At 38.5% G+C, this 21,226-nt stretch overlaps 1 protein-coding gene and 1 long non-coding RNA gene across 3 annotated transcripts in view; one reads left to right on the forward strand and one right to left on the reverse strand.

Moving 5' to 3' along the window:
• Nucleotides 1-3,373: 3,373 nt before the first annotated feature.
• sp3a (sp3a transcription factor) lies at nucleotides 3,374-16,980 on the reverse strand. 2 transcript variants are annotated; one of them, XM_055214809.2, is made up of 8 exons: nucleotides 16,812-16,980; nucleotides 16,490-16,563; nucleotides 16,244-16,351; nucleotides 11,701-12,663; nucleotides 11,275-11,491; nucleotides 10,661-10,751; nucleotides 6,679-6,875; nucleotides 3,374-5,109 (listed from the first exon to the last, which is right to left on the reverse strand). In XM_055214809.2, exons 1-8 carry the CDS (start codon nucleotides 16,816-16,818, stop codon nucleotides 4,790-4,792), a joined length of 1,977 nt encoding a protein of 658 aa, XP_055070784.2. In that variant the 5' UTR covers nucleotides 16,819-16,980; the 3' UTR covers nucleotides 3,374-4,789. The 2 variants fall into 2 exon arrangements, with proteins under 2 accessions (XP_055070784.2, XP_055070783.2); XM_055214808.2 differs by having other exon boundaries at nucleotides 10,661-10,850.
• LOC141350226 (uncharacterized) overlaps nucleotides 16,249-21,226 on the forward strand; it is a 38,035-nt gene continuing 33,057 nt past the window's right edge. The window contains exons 1-2 of the long non-coding RNA XR_012358233.1: nucleotides 16,249-16,376; nucleotides 17,401-17,470. This is a non-coding gene — a long non-coding RNA (uncharacterized lncRNA). The remainder of the gene's footprint in view (nucleotides 16,377-17,400; nucleotides 17,471-21,226) is intronic.

Below are 21,226 nucleotides of genomic sequence, written 5' to 3' on the forward strand. Positions count from 1 at the left end.
TAAAGATTTTAGATCACGTGCGACTGCAACCACATAAGAAATGAAGGAAATAGCCTACAATATATTTTTTAAACCAAATATTATACACGAGAAACTGAATCGAGCAAAAAAATCAGTGCCAGGTGACATTGAAAAGCTGTGACACCAATGAAAAGTATTATATTACATCCTAATTTGTTCGTTTCATAATTATTCTGAATGCACTTTGTATATGTATTTGTGTCCGGGCGTGCACCATTTTTTTTAAGGGGGCACAGCTCACAGAAATTTGTGCATAAACATTAAAATACGTATTAAGTCTTTCCCTTGGCACTCCAACTTACATTTCTAACAATCTGAGCACCCATGCCTTCATGTGAAAATAATTTTTCTTTATCTAAATAAAGGTGTTGACCAACTGTTATGTGAAATACGTAAATCAATTAATTCAATCAGAATAATGACATATTGGCATCATTGTGCCATTAATGCATTTGCACAACAACTGCGTTATGTTATAAAATTTATGAAATATTAAATCCATAAAGTATATAAACAATGAAAAGCGACTGTCACGTGATTGATTTTAATGTTTAACGCTGCAAAAGCAATTGCCTACTGTTGTAACGCTTTTTGTTTTTTAAGTTTTTATTTTTATTGCAAATATTAAAAACTTTAAAAAAATATGTTTATATAAAATGATTAGAGGATCGCATTTTTGCATTAAATTTTACCTCATATGTGACTGTGAACATGTGATTCCCGCGCCCCATGAACTCTGGCTGTACCAATATGAATCTAGAAATCTACTAATATAACGTCGAGACTATCACTTTTTGAACCATAGGCTACATTTTCTAAACAGCGGAGGTTAACTGCACATTATCGTATTGAGGTTTGGAAATGTTGTGAGCGTTTCTGACGACGTTTTAATTCTTCAGATAGCAAAACGCAGCAGTGAGGAGCTCGCGAGTCCGCGCTCAGATGCTGATGACGTCAACGACTGCGCTGTTGCGTCTGCAGCGCCTTCATCACACGATCAAAACGGCGAAAACGCTGGAAAGTGAAGAGGTTGCCGCACAGAACTGATAATACTGTGCATATTAAACAGATAAAAAGAAAAGTAACAGATCATTGGACACTTCTTTGAGTTGAAAGTTGCATGCAAAATCCATTTGGTTCAAAAATCTGAGGGCATGACGCCTGTTTGTGTTTTTATGACCTCTTGAAAACTACATAGGGATGTATAAAAAAACATTTGTCAGACCACAAGAAATACATGCTATTTGTCAGCAACACAATTTCATTTCCAAAGCTGGATTTTTTTAGTATTCAAGAAACACTCAACCATAAAGTGTTACATAGCCTTAAACCTCCTCAAAGAGGAAATTGCTGTAAGTATATTTCTAAATTGGAAATGAAAAATGGGTAATGATTTTCACACTTGAGCAAGTCCAAGAATAAACATGTTTCCAAATGCAATTTAAGGGGGTAAAACAGTAGGTGGATGCTCTCCGTGTACCGTCCCTCTTTTATAAATATTTGAACAGTGACTCAAGATTTCAAACTAATTTAGGAATAAATCACATGAAGTCACATGAAGTGGTCAGAGATTCAGCTGGATCCCCAACTGGCCCTGCTGCTGCAGTGACATCTGCTGGACTTTATGTACACAAAGGTTACACACTCCCACAATCACACAATATGTAAATGTAACCATTTAAAACACACCAGAGATATTAAATGTAACCAAATCACAAATTTGTATATTATGGACTGCAAATGTAAATTTTTTCCTAAGTATGCAGGTAGTCTGCACGGCATGTGCAGTCTCAAGTAACAGCATGTGAGATGAGAAACATCATCTACAAATATTTACTTAAACCACTTTCCTAACAATTTTATGGTTTTAAAGGAATAGTTCACCCAAAAATAAAAATTGTGTTATTATTTTATCATCTTCATGTTGTTCTAAACCTGTATGAATGTCTTTTTCTGATGAACACAAACATATTATTGAAGTATTGTGATAATTGATGTAGTTATTTTGATAAATGATAGTAAGCTCACAGCTGATCGAATTCAATCATATTTTGTTTTCCTACTATGGAAGTCAATGGTTACAATCAGCTGTGTGCTTACCATCATTTATCAAAATATCTTCTTTTGTGTTCATCAGAATAAAAGAAATTCATACAGGTTTAGACAGAGGATGAGAAAATGATGACAGAATTTTCATTTTTGGGTGAACTACCTTTACATTCTGGTCACATTAAAAGATGTTTTACATTAGCTAGTAAAAGCAAACAGGTTATTAAAACTATTGGGAAATATATGAAAGGCAGCATCTGAAGTACACACATTCTGTGCATATAATATTATGATCAAATTAAGACAAGTGACAATCAGGGCATTACGTTTAGTTATTTTAGTGTGAAATAAACAGCTGCCCTCAAAAGTGGGCATTGTACAACAGTTTGAAGCTTTCTTGAAGAAAAGACCAAATAAAAATGATAAAAGTGACATGTTAAGATGCTATTTATAATGAACAAAATCAAATCAGACATCACAAACTAGGAAAATATAGTAAAAATGCAATCTGGATCATTGACAGAGCAACGACTCTTATCAAATCAGCAAACAAAATAGTGTTTCATTATCTGTCATTTGCCTGCTGGGCTTTTTAATCAAAACATATGAAAATGTGGTTCAATAAACTGAATAGTGTAAAAACCTTTTGGCTATTGGAGGTTGGCAACGGAACTCAAAAGTGAATTGAGAGACAATAATTTTGAGTAAAAAAAATAAAATAATAAAACATATAGAATAAGCGTACAGTAACAAGTGGAAACAAAGCCATACTTGTACATGGACAGCAATGCAATGCATTCTCTTTACAAAATATTCATGATCAAACTTATAGTTTAACAATGAGTAACAGGGCGTAATTCTCCTGTAAGGACAACAGATGCCTGTTTAAAGGCAAATGAGCATCTACATGGCCACGGTAAGCAGATGGAGAAGACAGATCTTTACAAAACCCCACATAATAACAACCTGGGACATATTGCCTAAAACATCACAGAGTTAAGCAGTGATGTGACTTCTCAAACCCAACACAAGCGTAAAGGGCAGAGGTATTGTCCCACCAAACATTTTGTTGTTTTACCACACTTGTAGGACTTTTTTAACCTGGCATCATCAGTATTTGATACCAGAGATTCAGATCTGCTCTTTTGGTCCTAAAACATGATCCAGGCCCACAAACAGACACACATAAAAGAAACAGTTTCTCTCTCACTTTATCAAAGTGTGAATCGAATAAATTTTGGCAAACTACAAACCAATTAATTTCATACAAACAATTCTTGACTTATAGTACAGTTTGTTTAAAAAAAAAAGAAGTGAAGCCAAAGGTAGTTTGTTTCTTAGAAAAGCAGTTGTAGACACCACAAATCCAGATTACAAGGTATATAAATATTTTCGCTCAAAAAGACTTATTTTTCAACAAATGCTTACTAAAGATCTGATCAACAACAAGAGGTTTGAGAAATATGATACATAAAATGTTTTTAATTACATGATTGTTTTAATGTTCCCATTTGTTGGGCCTGGGCCTCCCTACAGAAAATAAAACTACATAAAATAAGAACCCATTTTAAGAGACGGTTAAAGACACAGCTGGACACTTTCAAAACTCCCATGGCAAACTTCATTCTAATATTTTATCTTCCTCCTCATTTGAAAAACGTACACCACTAATATCGCTTTAACCTAGAATTAAATTACATTAAAGTTCACAAAAAATCTAATCTGTCATTATGTACTCACCCTCATATCATCCCAAACCTGTATGCTGTTTTAAACCATTGTCCATATGATAATTCAAAGTCACCGTGCCTGTCACGCTCCAGTCTAAAGCATGAAACAAACATCTAAATGTTAATCTTTGATGGAAAATCACAAATAGAAAAGTTTTGGAGTATGTGCTCTTATTTGAACTCTTTACATTATGGATGCAAACATGGACCGGACAACCTTCATTCAGAGGTTGAGAAGATTGTCACTGAAGAATGATTTGGTCTGTTCCTCACACAGATGACATTAAAGCACCAGTTATTGAACAAATGTCCATCCTTATTAGTTTTGTCCTTCTTGAAATATCTAAACGTGGTCACTATAACTATTCAGATTTTTGTATTCAATGGACATTTTTTAAAAAGCATACAAATGAGGATGTGTAAATAATGAAAAAAAATTGTGAACTATTCCTTTAACATTAGCCACCAGTTACCCACCATTGCTGTATTCTTTATACAACATGATTATACCCACACCAACAAGTACATACTGAAACGGGTGCTTAAAACACCCATGAAGAACTCTAGCTTTGTACACGACAGCTTATAATACAAAATAAGGCATTTCAGTGTTGTATGTGAAAAGAAATAATGCTTAGCCCATAAAAAGATGAACAAAACCCCAAATAATTCTATATTTGTAAAATATATATATATATGTGTGTGTGTATATTTATATTTATATATGTGTATGCATTCACGTAAATGTACATATTTACGTAAAGGAGAGTAAATATGTAAAGGTACAAAAGCAAAGTATATGCGTGAGTGTAGAACTGATGTAGTCAAAATGAATTCTGAGGCCCCAGCAGAGGATGTGACATCATATAGGAAGAGATGGAACCTTAGCAGTCCAATAGAATGGTTCAGTTGTATCCCAGAGCAGCGGTTCCTTCCAAAAAACAAACAAAAAAAAACTACTCCCCCTCTGCACCAGACCAGTCATGCAGTCACTCGGCCGTGTCCCCGGCGGACACAGAGACTAACTGCAGAGGAATCTCGCCCGTACCCAGCTGCTCCTGTGAGCCGGAGGTGTTGACCGTAGCGTTGACGGTGGCCAGACCCTGCACGCCACCCGGCTGGATGTTGGTAAGGATGAGTGTGGTACCACCCGCTGTGATTATGCTGTCTGTGGTCATTGCCCCGCCCACACTGCCTACCACGGCTCCGACCCCTACCTTCTTATTCTGGTGCGTCTTTATGTGCTTGGCCAGGTGATCGCTACGCATGAACCTCTTTGAACACTCTGAACACACAAACTTCTTCTCTCCTGTCACAGCATAGACAAATAATTCGTTAGATGAATTCATTAGTGCCAAAGAATGCATTGTAATAATCTGTTAAATTGATTTCTGATATCTACATATAGAAGGTCTGTGACTTTATTAAGTGCAAAAATGATCCAGAGATGGTTTTACATGTCCATTTACAACCCTAGGATTTGTCCTCAGAATGAAATGGTCTATTATTGCCTTATTTAAAAGGGTCATAAATAATAATGTTGAGCTCTGCTCTGATTGGCTTTGATTGGTTTCTCAGAGCAGCTCCTTCAGTAGCTCTGTGTGTGTGTAAACAGACCTTATGTTTGAGTCTGTATCAGATGAAGATACAGATTTTGAGGAATAATCAATAGTTTGGAGATTGTTAATAGACATTTCTGAGTGATAAGTTTGTGTTTTTTCAGTATGGACCTGCAAAACGTAACTGTAACGTCAATAGCAGAACATTAGCCTAAACATTAGCATATAGCATTAACTAGCATATAGCGCTAACTCAACACTCACATTGTTTTTAGGATTGTAACAACATTGTAGTTAATTTAATGTGTAATTTAATTTTGGGGCGTACATCTCTACTGTAACGTCACAGTCTGTGTTATGTTGAAATTGGCCTGTTTTCCGGCAGTCTTTTGCATACACAAGGTTTACATAAGGAGGAAACAATCGTGTTTGAGGATCACAATATGTCATTACTATGTACAGAGCTCTTATTATTCATCTGTGTCAAGTTAAATACAGTTTTACATTCTACGGCACCTTTAAAATCAACAAACTAAACTAGACTTAACAAAAAGTTGCATTTTTTGGTTTTCTATGGGGTTTGCAAATTTTGCAACCCTTTCACCAAACGTTGTGACATTTAAAAGTTTAAATCCCTGATTTTGCAATGTTCTTGCTGGTCTAGTTAATGACAAAATGTTGTTTTGTTAGAAAACAGCTTTGAATAACTTGAGTAACAGGTTGCAATTGGTAAATACTACAACTCAGTCAACACTAAAATGTGACTTTCTGTAACGTCTTCCATCTTCCCACCATTCTGTACTGTTTGTTGTCTATTTGGTGTCATGTCATCAATTTTAAATATATAAAATTATTTATAAAAAGGATAAGGAGAATTCCATACAATTAAAAACTGATGATTTTACACAATATTTAACCAGGCCTGTGAAAACCCACTTTAACCATAAAATCATTTTACATAACATAAAGAACATTTTTGTGAAAATATAACCTTGATATCTTTAATATTCACGGAGTAAACTCATGTCAAATATTGAAATTAAACTTTGATGATCTTACCCTCATCATTAGATTATGAAACATTAGCCTGGTTTTCACAGGCCGGGTCACATATTTATGAGCTATGAATATTTTGCGTTGCTAGCTTAGCGTCATGCTAACGTCAAACTAAATTTAATTACGATTAAGTCCCCTGTGAGCTTCACATGAGGACATCTTTGCATTCCAAATCAATCATATTAAGTTTCAGTATGGTGCTTATGAAAGTATGCCAGCTCGATATGTGCTAAAGACACATCTGTGTGTGTATGTGTGAGTACCGGTGTGCGTTCTCCTGTGTCGCTGTAATTCATCACTGCGTGTGAATCTTTTCCCACAAAACATCCAGGTGCAGACAAAGGGTCTCTCCCCCGAGTGCCAGCGCAGGTGAGCTCGCAAGTGAGATGTCTTCCCATACACCTTCCCACAGCCGACTATATGACAAACATGCTGCTTCTTCTTGCCCATGTTTGATCCTCTGCAACGCAAGATTAGAAAACATGGTCAGTACAAAAGTATATTACACATATGTAATTATAAAGACAATTCAAGCAGCCAAACAGTATATATAATCTGATAACATTTGGTCATTTTAACAATAGTGCATATAAAGAGTTTTAGATGCTTTAAGTGCGTCTTTTTTATCAGATTCTTATGTTTAGTTTTAGTTATTTCACTTTAATGGCAATGTAAAGGTTATTAGTCAGTAATTGAGATGGCTTATATTCACTAATGTCATTTTAGTTATTTCATTGGTATTTTAACAAAGTTGACTTTCGCTGCAAAACCATCTAAGTGCATGCAAGGTTTTTTTGAGAAACCTCAAAAAAAATCTGTTAATTTCCTACTATATTTTGTAAACCTCCTTTAACAAGATAAAAAGAATATTTTGCAGCTCGACAACTGAAATCCGATGTACACGCACCGTCAGTCATCAAATTCTTCTTTTGTGCACCTCGTTGTGGCTTTTTTGTTCACACTGCTTGTGAAAGTGGACAAAATCTGATTTTCTTAGGACAGTCTGAACAGCACAATCAAATCAGACCCAGGCAACTTTCATATGTGGTCCTAAATCGGGCAATTCGACTTCAGTCTAAACGGCCATGTCACATTTCACTCAACTTTTACAAGCAGCATCCCCTTTTTCTCCGCAAACAGTGTGCTGCCTCTAGGGTTGCAATATTTCAGGAATTGTCAAGGCTGGAAACTTTCCATGGGAATTAACAGGAATATTTGGGAATTAATGAGAATAAACTTGGAATTTGAAAAATAAAAATGCAGAGTTGCCTAAAACAGGGAACTTTAATGTAGTTTAAAAAAAATCTTGCTAGAACTGCCACAATAGCTGCATTTGAGCCCAAGGACTACACCAAGTCAAGTAAGTTTTGAATATAAAACTTGGATAAATACATTATAGTTTAGCAAATACCAAAATGTGTTTATACAGTAGCTAGCTAGCCAGTAAATCAGATATATAAATGTAAGCTAGCAGTAGTATAATAACTATAATTCCATGATGTTTGAAAGCCAATGTTGATATTTGAAATCCTTCAAACAAACACGCCCCTACCCCAATAGAATCTGGACCTTCTGTTGATAGACCCGCCCCACACATATGCAACCCGGCATTTGATTTGATTTGATTGGCTATAAGTGTGTTTTGGTAGTCGTCCCGTTTCCTTTTCCAAAGCGTTTTTCAAACATCGTGGACTCCGCCTTTAAAGTTCTACTTACAATTAAATCAGTCAAGACTTCATTGTTATAATTTGTATTACCTTGCATGCATGTCTGCTTATGACCAAACTAAATGTTTATTTATGTTTGTATATAGGGCTGGAACGACGCGTCGACGTAGTCGATTACGTAATTACGTCGATTTGCCGGAAATGCGTCGCATTGTTTACGTTTTCAAATGAAGGCGGCTTCAGCTCCGACCGGATAATACAAGTGTTATACCAAACAGCCAGAACGTGATCAAAAGTGTGGGAATACTTTAAGCAGAGACCAAATAAAACACATACTGTGTAAAACTGAAATGGCATACCACAGCAGCGCAACATCTGTGCACGATCATCTTAAAAGAAAACAACCTGGAGCTCTCCGACCTCAAAATGACGCGACGGCAGCATAAGTATTTGAATTTTTACAGTAAGTTTTTATACAACAATAGAATCAATGCAGGCATATATTTGGCTTAATACAGCTGTGTTTACATCTTAGTTTAATACGAGCTGCGAGACGCCTGACAGACACGACATTGCATCGCGTCTGGGCAGTATGTTGAAGCAGTAAATAAAGAGCGGGACATGTTTAACTTTTTATATTAAGAAGTTATGAAATAATAAGTTACTGTGTTACACTGAGATAGGCATGTGCCCGCGTGCACTGAAAGCCAGCTGGCAGCGCGGAGTTCCCATAGCTTATTTTTTTGCTATGTGCGCAGATATTATAAAAGCTCGTCTCGTTAGGTATTCCTGACATGCGTTTATTTAAGGTAACAGCAGCGTAAACGCCGTTTATAAAATATTAGAAGATCATGCTAACTAAATTTGTATTTACCCGAGACTTAAGAAAAGTTAAATGTTAAAGTTGATGCTAAATGAGAATGCAGTAACGTTACTACTGATAGTAATAATATTAACAGTAATAATATAATGGTTACATTTTATAATAAGGGTTCATGAATCACAATGAACTTATTTTTACTTCAGTCTGAACTAATGCTGAGTAAATGCATGTACTAATCATAAACTAATGAAGTTTATGTTTGTGTATTTGTTTAATTGAGAAAATGCTTCATTAAAATGTTGGCATTAATAGCAGATGTTACATTTATTATTTGTAAAAAAAATCTTTAGACTATTCGATTAATCGAAAAAATAATCGATAGACTAATCGGTTGAAAAAAGTGTCGAAATTTGCAGCTTTATTTGTATATATTAATAGTTTATATACTTTTCCTCAAAAAATTAAAATCCCAAAAATTTCCAATTTGGAAAATCTCCAAAATTACCCAGATTAAGATTCCATGCAAAGTTTCCAAACATTTACTGAAATATGACACCCCTTTGCAACCCTAGAAGCATTTTTTTTCATATGCGGGTCACTTCAGGGCCGTATAAGGTTCACACGTGAGACTGATGGCAGAACTAATTCAAAAGAGCAAAATCTGATTTCTGCAAAAAATCCGAACTGAGCATTAAGACCTGCAGTGTGAACTGAGCCAAATTCTGCCAACAAACCAGTATTTCTGAAGGGCCAAGCGGATTTGAAGCAAAAGTATTTGATAAACGTATAATACGAACGTGTTCAATAACACAAATGTTTGACATTATCAGTTTTAACTAAGAGACTGAACAATAAAACGAAGCAAACACACAAAACAAAAGTTTGTTATCATAAAAATGAAAGAAATTGTAATTATTACTCATTTAGGTCGTCTCTTTGAATGACAGGGTTCCCACACCTTAGTTAACTTCAAATTCAAGGACCTTTCAAGGACTTTCTAGTACCAATACCCTCAAATTCAAGGACTAAATTGGGGGGGGGGGGGGCACATTTCCAGTGAGAGCAAGGTCACATCGTGTTACCTTTTAAGACACATTCATTGTTACAGTTCCCTTTCGAGGGAACTCGAGCTGCGTCACTGCGGTGACACTTTGGTGATGCCTCCAAGTGCGTCTGAATGTGTATATCAAATTCAACCAATGGTGAGGCTTAACGACAAAGACAGGGTGACGCGGGAGTCAGGAAGAATATCGCTATCTAAAATATTGCCAAAGACGGCGTTACAGGGACGTAGGAAGTACAGGGACAGGAAGTTGTTCCCTTCTCAGGGAACAACAGTTACATACGTAACCAGAGACGTTTTCATGTGTCAAACACAACTATGCCAAAAAGCATTTTGGTATGATTCAACATTCGCATACAGAAGATATAAGCATTTAAAGTGAACAGTTTAGCACGTGTGCTTAAAAAGTCTAGAATGTTTATTTTATTATCCTACACTACACAGGGAATAATATGTTTTTTTCCAGAAAACAACTTCTATAAAATAGATTCAAGGACTTTCAATGACCTGTACTTATGTATGTATATTTTTAAGAACTTCCCAGGGCCTTAAAATATTCCCCCCAGATTCACAAATTTTCAAGGACCCGTGGGAACCCTGGAATGAGTTCTGAAGTCCTAGACTATCACCTCAACACATACTTTGAATACCACTTCATTAACTTAATGCAAAACTGAAAAAAAAACACTCACCTCCCGCCTCCTTCTTTGCAGTTAGGACAGGTGCATGCAACCCTGCGCAGTCGTTTGCCCTCCTGGCTCAAGCCCTCCATCTCCTCCTCCACTAAACGAACACGAAGGTGAGAGAGGTCATTGGCATTCAGCGTAGAGCTACTGTCCAGAGGCCACTCCTCCGAATCAGGCTCCTCCTTAATCTGAATATCTACAGAGTATAGTATGATCAGAGTTACACTAACAAAACTGTAGTTACTGCTTGACTTCAAGCACATCATCTCCTGATCTCCTTTCACCACACTGCCTATTTCGAGTGGCTTTGTCCCAAAACTTGGCTAGTCAAGGTTCCTTACACCAAAAGTACAATCCTTGCAAAGAACAGCCTATTTAATTGTAAGGTACCTTTAAGACCTTTACATGACCTCTGTCACGAGTGGCGTAGTTCACACTGACGTTCATCAGAGCGGGACAAGTTGCTGAATATACTGAATAGGTAATGATATCTAAATGTGGACGGTCAAATGTTACTAAGCATCATGAGGTTTTCTAAATCATTTCAGATTTCACATTAACTTTAAATGTAATATTTCTCATCTCTGAAGGAGAGGTTTTATCATCATCTCCAGCCATACCTCCAGTGCTGTCAGTGTCTTCAGACTGTTGGAACTGAACACCTGCCTGACCCACCGAGTTCACTGTCACTGACTGCAGGTTAGGAATCTGTCCTGATGCCAGACTGACTGGTGTACCACCCTGACCCAGAGACAGTGTCTGCACTGGGGCAAGAGTGATTTGCTGAGTTGGAGTCGTCTGGAGTTGAAGGTTCTGGAGGTTCTGAACTCCTTGCACCTGCGAATACGAAGGTCAACAGAGATCCGTGGCACAATATATTATATTTCACTCAGTATATCACTCATGTGGGCCATTCTGAATGTTTTAATGTATTTGTTAAATACTGGTGTACTGTAATATATATATATGTATTTTAGTGTGGTTATCAGTTCTCAAAAAAATATATATATGGTTCCTGAATTAGATTCACTGCTGGAAAGTCGTACCTGGAAGGTCTGCCACTGTATCTGTCCTGACGGTGTGACCGTTTGGGCCTGGATGAGGAAGGTTCCCGGGTTGATGAGCTGAATGTTTTGTTGGGTCTGAGCAGACAGCTGACCGTCACTGCTTTGCACAGGCAACTGCTGTAACTGGATCACCTGCTGTCCGCCCGACACCTGCACCGCACCCTGACTGAGGTAGCCCGATCCATCCCCCTGTTCACCCTGCGTCAGCACGCCCGTGCCATCTATCGTGCTGGTCGGCTGCTGCGAGGATGCTGAAGATGTGGTAGGCACATACATGTCATTAGAGTTGAGCGTCTGTTGCTGATCTCCCGTTTTCTCCGAGCCTTCAGAGTTCTCTGTGCTCGGATTGGTCATAATCAGCTGTCCATCAGCAGTGACGCCAGTGGCTATTGGCTGGGCCCCCGAGAGTCCAAGAGAGTCCAGATCGACGCTGTTTATGGGCACAAAGGTAATGTTACCAGGCAAACCCAGAGGCACGTTTGTGACCACCTGACCCTGGCTGCTGAAGGCAGAACTTCCCAGAGATACCTGTGGTATCTGCACTTGGCCCGACTGGGTCATAAGGTTGTTGCCAAGAACATCAGATGATGACGCTCCCGTGACGTTGATGGTCTGAGTCCCGTCTGAGAGGATTTGGATCTGCCCTGAGGCGTCCTGCGCCATTGAAGCTCCCTCGACTGAAAAACCCAGCTGCCCATCGGCTGTCTGCACCTGAGGGATCACTTGGTACTGGATGTTAGGCACTGTGCCGGTGGACGTGTCTGTTCCTGATGTTAGTAAGATGGACTGGTTCTGGAGACCCTGGAGGCTCTGGAGAGGAAGAACATATTGCCCGTTGGACGTGACGATACCCGTGCCGGGGAGATGCAAGACACCGGAATCATCCTTTACCGCCTCCCATCTGTCAGATGACCCTGTTAAGTGGACTGACAGGTCTGCGTTCTACAGAAGAAAAAGACATGTTTTACACAGAACAAAACAATGACACTACTAGAAATGCACTGTCTTTACCATTAGTAAATGCATTATCTAACGTGAACTAACAATGAGTAGCAGTGTTCCTGTATAGCTCAGTGGTCGAGCATTGCATTTGCAGCGCAAAAGGTAATGGATTCGAACTCAGAGAACACACATACTGACAAAAATGTATACCTTGTAATGCACTGTAAGTTGATTGGGTAAAAGTGTCTGCCAGATTCATACGGGGGCTTGCACACCAAAGCTTTTACGCCCGCGGCCGGCGCATGTTTTCAATTGTTTCCAATGGAAGCTTGCCATTTTTCAAAAAAGCCAGCAGCTAGCGGTTTTCTTCCTCACTTAAAACCGGCGCTTGGCGTTTTTTCCGCACTTAGCGCCGAGAGTTGAAAAACGTTTAACTTTGGGTGAAAAGCTCCGCTCGTCAATGTCAGTTCTCACACAGCGGTCCAATCACAGTGGAGGAGGGGCGGGACATTACCACAGCAACCAACCGGCTCACAGCTCAAGTATTACAGCTAAAAAACGCTCAGCTGAAGAAAGCTGGCATTTGGCGTCCTCCAGGCATTTTCAGCTGCATTTAAAAGTTTTGGTGTGCATGCCCCCTAAGTGTAAATGAGTAATATCTTACAGCATTTAGTGATCTTTGTCCATCTTAGTTAATACCAATACAATTGTTCATGTTAGTTCACCGTTAACTCACGTTGGCAGATACAACTTTTAATTTAAAACATGTAATTAACTCTTTTGCCGCCATTGACGAGATATCTCATCAATCAAGAGAAAACGCTTCCCTGCCAATGACGAGTGTTTCCGTCTTTCCGCAATACCGCTATTTTAAACCCGGAAGTATTGCCCTATGGCAAGCGGCTGCATGTCCGTGTCTGTTTTAAAGATCGCTCTGAATGGGATCTCTATGAAAAGTCTGTCACAAAAATTGAATTATCTCTGCTTTTTGCTCAAAATGTGGTGTTTTTGCAGAAACCTAACCATATTCAAAAGCTGATTACAAAAGAACTACTGAAGGTAGGATGAAACAGTTTTTTTTTTTGAAAGCAGAGGGTCTGTTCTTTCATTTGGTATATTGTATGTTTATATATTTAAAAAAGAACATTTTCTGGAAGGCATTAAACTTTTGTGAAAATCATGGCTGGCAACTTTTTTTTAAAAACGCTGGCGGCGAAAGAGTTAATAAATGCCGGAATTAACATTAATAAAATTAATAAAAGCTGTATTGTAAATTCATGATAACTAAGAAAGGTTTACCCCAATTGATGTCAACAAACAAATCTTTATTGTAAAATGGTCCCAAACTATTCATCAGTGCTGCTGAGGTTCCCAAAAAAAATTTACATTTTCCCAGACGCTTTAATCCAAAGCGACTTAAAGGTGCCATTTGTAATAATTGAGGTAAAAGATTTTAGAAAATTAGCTACACGCATCAAAAGAATGAGAAGAAATAAGGGCAAAGATGTCATTAAAAAAATGACAAGGTATAGTGCTGCAGAAATATCAATCTGAATTAGCATGCTAAATTACTAGCTACAGCCCGACTGGTGTTGTAATACCAGTTTCGACCATGGAAGGCGGCATGCGGGCCACGCACATAACCGCCAGCCAAACTGCAATACACGAATAAGTCGCGTGTGTGGGAGTACAGCCCTCTACTACTACCGCTGCGTCCGAAGCTGACTTGTTGACTTAAGAAGCATGAAGGCAGCTCAGAAAAAAAGCAATTCGGACAGCCATGGATTCGGACATGCCTTCCTGCCTTGCAATAGGGTTTTCGGACGTATTTCAGTTCAGGGAAGAGAGCGGAAGAATGGCTAAAGCAAGAGACATTTACCACTACCACAACCATTTGCTGCAGGGAACAACGCGCTCAGAATCACAAATAAAATATGATAAATAAAGGAATAAAGGAAGAGTAAATACTGGCACTGCTTTTCATCGCTGGAGACAACTAATGGACATGAAAGAAATGAGGTTCGACTCCGAAATGACAACATTTCTTTTCGATTGGTAAGTAAGATGCTGTTAGTATTTCGCTAGAAGTTCACTTATAATAGGCATTGCGATAACCTATGCTCAGCTTGTACATGAACTACGGCTTTGTGCAGTAAATGTGGCTCCATCTGAAAGCAGCTAATGGCGATTCACTTTTAATCAAGAAACCGGCTTCACTGACGAGAAGCGCAATGACTATCGCATGCAAATTATCGCGCATCCTTAGCTGTTAGCGTTTAATAGTTAGCTCTACCCACAGATCCGATCCGGTTTTCACCCGTTATCTACCAAGCTGATACTAAAATGTAACATTAGCTAAGAAGCTTGAAATGTCTTCGATGATAATGAACACCAAATGGACGCACGAAACGTAGCGGAAAACATTGCATTTTAATGAGACCGAATGTTTTTTTTTGTGACTGAATGTTTTTTTTTGTGACTAATGATAACTTAGTTGCTAATGTAAATCAAACTTGATATATGCTGCTAAATTTGCAGCTGCTAAATTAAAATAGACCAACTCACTTTCTGGAGGTACACTGCCCCCGTCTGTTTGGAGTGTGGAGTATGAATTGATTTTTTTTTTTGGTGGATATTTTAAATGGTCCCTTTAAAGGAATAGTCTACCTTTTTTGCCATATTAAACTATGTTATTACCTCAACCTAGACAAATTAATACATATCTATCTTTTTTCAATGCATGCACTGTACAGCGCGTTGTGAATGTGTTAGCATTTAACCTAGACCCATTCATTCTTATTGTACCAAAAAAAGTTTTATTTTGTGGCACCATACTTACTGGTATAACTCCTCATGTAACAGTCTTTAAATAGGGAAAACACGGAAGTGTTTGGTGGCTTCCCTGTTTGGTACCATAGGAATGAATGGGTCTAGGCTAAATGCTAACACATTCACGACACACTGTACAGTGCACGCATTGAAAAAAGATAGATATGTATTAATTCGTCTAAGTTGAGGTAATAACATTGTTTAATATGGCAAAAGGGTAGACTATTCCTTTAATGTGCATTGCAAGGTATACAATGTATAACTATGTGCATTCCTATGATTGAACCCACAACCTTTTGTGCTGCAAACGCACAAAAACTCTACCATTGAGTTACAGGAACACATTTTTTACAACTATTCACATATTTGTAGTAATATTTTAACTCATCCCATGACCATGCAAAGCTAGAAAAGCCGGTACTGTAAACAGCTGCTTAAAGGGTGAGGAAATACTGTTAACATCTAATAAACTCAGCCACAGGACTGTTGACCCATATAACCAAAACTTACAACAATGAAAGAACTTTGAAACCAATAACTTTACATTTCTGCTTTTAAAACCCCTGAGAAATACATTCCCCTTTGCAGTAGGTGCGATTTTGTTTTGGTTTTTTGCTCCCACTTTTGAAAATGAAAATGCTAATCCACATAAGAAGCTCATACTGGTTCGTTACAACATGAGGTTGGGCAAATGGTGACATGTGGTGCTATAAAGGTTATATAAAGGTTATAAGAGTAGTTGGTGACTTACCACCCCAGCAGAACTGTTAGAATTCGCCGCGTTCTCTCCCCCGGGGGCGGGCGAACCGAGGCCCGTGCAGGTGGCGGCAAGCAGGGCAAGCGGCGAGGGCTGGCCGTCCTGATAATGGGCGGGTTTAACACATGTAAGTGGGTGGCCACACAGGAAGTACTAGTGTTTTTAAACTGAACTAATTCAAAACTTCACCAAACCATATGCATTCGAGAGTAAGAGAGGATATTGAAGGATTGAACTCACCTGCTCTACACCGCTGCCGTCCTGAGCGCTACTGCTGTCCGCCATCACTCCCGCTTTCACTGGCCCTTCAGGCGCTGACACACAAAACACAACAAAAGCCGTTAGAAACCGTGCACGTTTGGTGTTTGGACAGCCTCAGTTATTTTATCGGAAACGCTCAATTGCTTTCCTTCTATTCCGAGGTCTTTATTTATTTCCGCCACGGATCTTAAACTCGCATATTTACCCGCCAGCTAACGTTAGCTTAGCCTAGCCTAGCATAAACAGAGCCTGCACAAAGATTCAAAGCAGCCATTCCCGCGCTCGTCAAACTGCTACGTACCGGTCATTACGTGCGGTCTTTAAAAAAATACGGATATTTTGCGCTTATTTACACTCCGAGCATGATGATTTTAATCTGTGTCTGCGCTCGCTTTAGTCCAGTTTGTTTTTTTCCTAATTTGATTGACGGCGGGGCTTCCACTTCGCAACTGCGTCACCAACAGGAAGTTCCGCCCTTCGTTTCGCTCTCATTGGTAGTCAGGTTTCAGAGCTCGTCTGTTTATTGGCCGTGTGTGATGTCTGTCATTTCAACCGGCTTGTTTCCTATCCCTCTGAAGTTTGGGCCGGTGAAAATGTGAACGCGCTTTCTGCACACTGAACTGTTGTTGTATCAGTTGTTTTTGTTTTCGAGGCGTTGACTTTATCAGTGTATTTAAAGCTTATTGCCACGAATGCCTAACTCGTTTAATATGATTTTTATTCACATATTACAAAAACACTAACGTTAGGTCACATAATTTCTCTTTGTCTTACAATTGTAATCAGCTATTAAGAGATTTATGGTTTAGTGTAAGAGCCACTTCAGCTCTGTCAAGTCTTTCTGAAGTAACCAAAATGATTAATGATATGCAATTATTTCTGTTGCTTAGTCTGAATGCAGAAGACGAGTATCTTTCTGAAGGATGAGAGTGAAATATCAACTATCCACAGTCGAACTCGGTTGGTAATATACAAAATATATAAAACCCCTCTTATCTTTGATATTCCTTTTCCCCTATTATAGCTACAACTCTATTTCTACTTTGTTGACTATGCTTACTGTTGGCTCTTCTGACAAAATGTTAAATACTCTTATCAGTGGGAAGTCATTTTGAATAAAAGTGTATCCTATATTAAAGGAAAACACCACCCTTTTTATATTTTACTATGTTCTTACCTCAACTTAGATGAATTAATACATGCCTATCTTTTTTCAATGTGTGCACTTTTAATCGTTGTGCAGCGTTGTGAATGTGTTGGCATTTGGCCTGGCCCCATTGATTCCTTGGGATCCAAACAGGGATGGATTTGGGAGCCACCAAGCGCTTCCATGTTTTCCCTGTTTGAAGACTGTTGCAGAAGTAAGTATGGTGACACAAAATAAACCGTGGCGATTTTTTTAAAGGGACAGTTAGTAGGATTTTAAGTGTTTTATTAATCAAAATCAATGTCTTTTGTTCATAAATATGTCCTCGTTGGTGTCAAATGACCTCTGCCAGTGATCTGACTTTTTTGTAAGCTTAGAATTTCTTCTCTTGACTTACATTGAACGGGTCCAAGGAGGCATCCATATCGTTCTGCCGTATTGATAAACTATAATAGCAGAGAGGGACAAAAAGCACTAGCCTACCAACGCGTTTCAACAACGCGTTTTCATTCAGAACACGTGAACCAGCTGCAACGGACAAGGAGATCAGTGATTACATAATGGCTACCGTAGTTGCAACACGCATTTGGAAAGGCGAGGCGCTAGAGAGCACTGTTCGTTTGAATGCAAAATACAATTTCACCACTAGATAGGGGTAAATCCTACTTATTGCCCCTTTAAACATAGAAGGTGAGGGCTGAATTGTATGGCGGAAGAGCACTTAGTTTTCAGTACTTTGACCTCGGCGCAGTAATATTGACGGAATTTTGAGCAAGAGTCAGGAGTGATGATGTTGCTGCGTGCCGAGGTTGAAGTGCTGCAGACTGGGTGTTCTTCCGCCATGCAATGTAGTTCTTATTTTTTATCCGCTTAAAAAAAGCCACATTTTATTTTGTGTAGGGATGTCCCGATCCCACTTTTTCATTTCTGTATATCAGCCGATACCAATATCTGCCCGATAGTATTTTAATTGAATGTGTATAGTGCTTTCAGCTACATCTAGTACCATTTTAAATGTTAAAATCAATAATGTAAAATGATTTACAAGTTATAAGAAACATCATGGCAGTGTTTAGGAGAACATAAAATAGGTACGTTTGATCAGTTAAGTATGCTAAATATTTTCTTCTTAATTGCGTAAAACTGTCATAGTAAAAAAGCTTTAGTGTGCAGATGGTTATTTTGGGAATTATGCTTTTGACCGGACTTTTTATGCACACTCCGGGTGCAGAATTGATGCGCCTAAGTCATAACACGCAACGTTCATGGGGTTTCTGGGTGCAGATTTGATGTCCTTGAATCATCCTCTCATGGAAATCCTCGCTCCGCAATGAAAAGTTTATAACTGTTAAAACACAAAGAGAATAGATGCATCGTGTGCTCTGGGAATTGAATCCATCCAATTGCTTACTGAGACTTTATGAAATCAGATCTTTACAATAGCCTACAGTTATCTTGTGTGTGCGTGTGTAAATGACACGTTTCGTCCGTCCGCTTCACCAGTGGAGTAACTCGTGTGCGAGTAAGTTACATTGTTTGTGTGAACTTAAATATCTTTAAATGTGCGTTTGTTCCTTCACATGAAGCTATTGAGTGTATTAAAAGACTTTGAATATAGTGCATAAAACATTTATGGTGCTTTTATAATATGTTGTCCTTTTAATAACTTGTAAGTAACAACAACCACGGCTAACGCACATATCGGAATTGGATCGGTCATGTTGTCGGTCTTTGATCCGATGTCCGATCCAGCCAAAAAGCCCGGATCGGCCCCGATACCGATCCAGCATATCGGATCTGGACATCCCTAATTTTTGTGCCACCATACTTGCTTGTGTAACTACTCGTGTAACAGTCTTTAAATAGGGAAAACATGGAAGTGTTTGGTGGCTTATAAATTAATCCTTGTTTGGATCCTAAGAAATGAATGGGGCTAGGCTAAATGCTAACACATTCACGATGCGCTGTACAAAGATTAAGTGCACACATTGAAAGAAGATTGGTATGTATTAATTTGTCTAAGTTGAGTGAAAAACATAGTAAAGTATTGAAAAACTGTGGTGTTTTCCTTTAACTTGTACTGTAATTTTGGTTATTGTGTTTGTTACTGTGTATTTAGAGTGATTATTTATTAATTTATTTGGTTTATATTAAGTTGGTATTCTTGTATTTATTGTTATTATTGCATGTTGTTGAATGCTTGATTGTGATTAGCCTGTCCAGACATTTGCAGGTTTGTTATTCCCAGATAACAACCACTCAAAACTAATAACACATGGTAACCTGCATGCTGCAAATCATTTTAACAGGTACAGTTTAATACACAAAAAAAATATAAATATGTCTTTTAATGACATATAACATTTACAAATGACATTTGAACATGAACATCTTGTCTTACCTTAAAACTGAAAGTTTACGTGTTTTCCTCGCGGGTGGTCTGTGTTTTGTTAAAATTAGCTCAATATTTTTAAAGAAATCAATATTTACTCCTTACCTTACTTATGAGGAAAATAGCAGTGTAATGAGCGCCCTAATGGTTGTTATAGCGAAATAAGCTCCTTTAGTGTGATACAAGACCCTTAGCATCGGGGCTTTTTTTCTGCTGCCTACAGATGATCCCTTTCATATTGTAAAAACAGTGTAATAATTAATTAAAAAAAAAATGCACAAGCAATGTAGGTTTATACTATGTCCTATTAAAAATATGTTGGTTAGGCAAAATAAAATCCTTATGAGAAAGTAAGAATAAGGCATCGATATTAAATGCCCTCAATACAGTGTCAAACAAACAAACAAAAAACCCTACCAAAATCACAAAGACAAGAATGCTGGGCCTTCAAACTGTGGAGGCCCTTCAGAGACAAATCATTTGATAAAGGGAATGATGGCATCTCTTTGTCACAATACTGTCTGCAATTCTTATCAACTTTGACAACTGATGTACCTATGCCTCCCTGCTTCGTAGTGCGTCAAGGGAGCTCAGCAGCACAGAATGAGAATGAAATTATCTTAGGAAATTAGTCTGTCTGGGGGGCAAATTCGGCAGATTGTTTTGTTATTCACCAGAGAGTTTGAGAGGAAAAACTGTTACGATAAGGCCTCACCAAGATCACTTTGCATCGTCCTAGATGTCAAGCAGAAAAAAGGAAAGTCTCGGAACTTTATCTGTTGCAATGGTGTTGCTTTTATAAACGCTGAGAGATTAGCAAGATTGCATTGAGATAACAGCCCAGAAACATTCTGCACTCTCAGCTGCGTTCCCGATCTAAGACTTACTGTTCTCTGCATCGTTTCCACTATGTCAGCTCCTCCCAGAGAGTGACCAGAGAGAAGCGTTTTCCTTCAACCTTCAATTCAAACTTGGGCCATTACAGCCAGACTACAAAAGCACTTTCCGTGCACTCAGGGGCTCGCATCAGTGAGTGGGGGATATTTCCAATCACTCCGCTGTCACTCTGAGTGTCAGGTAAACACAGGCTGGCAGACAGAGCCTTTAGAAAGGCCCACATCTGTGGCTCTCGCTCTTCTGCCTTATACCTCGCGCTACCTTATCCACAATCTTACGC

This window comes from Misgurnus anguillicaudatus, chromosome 17 (assembly GCF_027580225.2).
Source record: "Misgurnus anguillicaudatus chromosome 17, ASM2758022v2, whole genome shotgun sequence".
NCBI classification, from domain to species: Eukaryota; Metazoa; Chordata; class Actinopteri; order Cypriniformes; family Cobitidae; genus Misgurnus; species Misgurnus anguillicaudatus.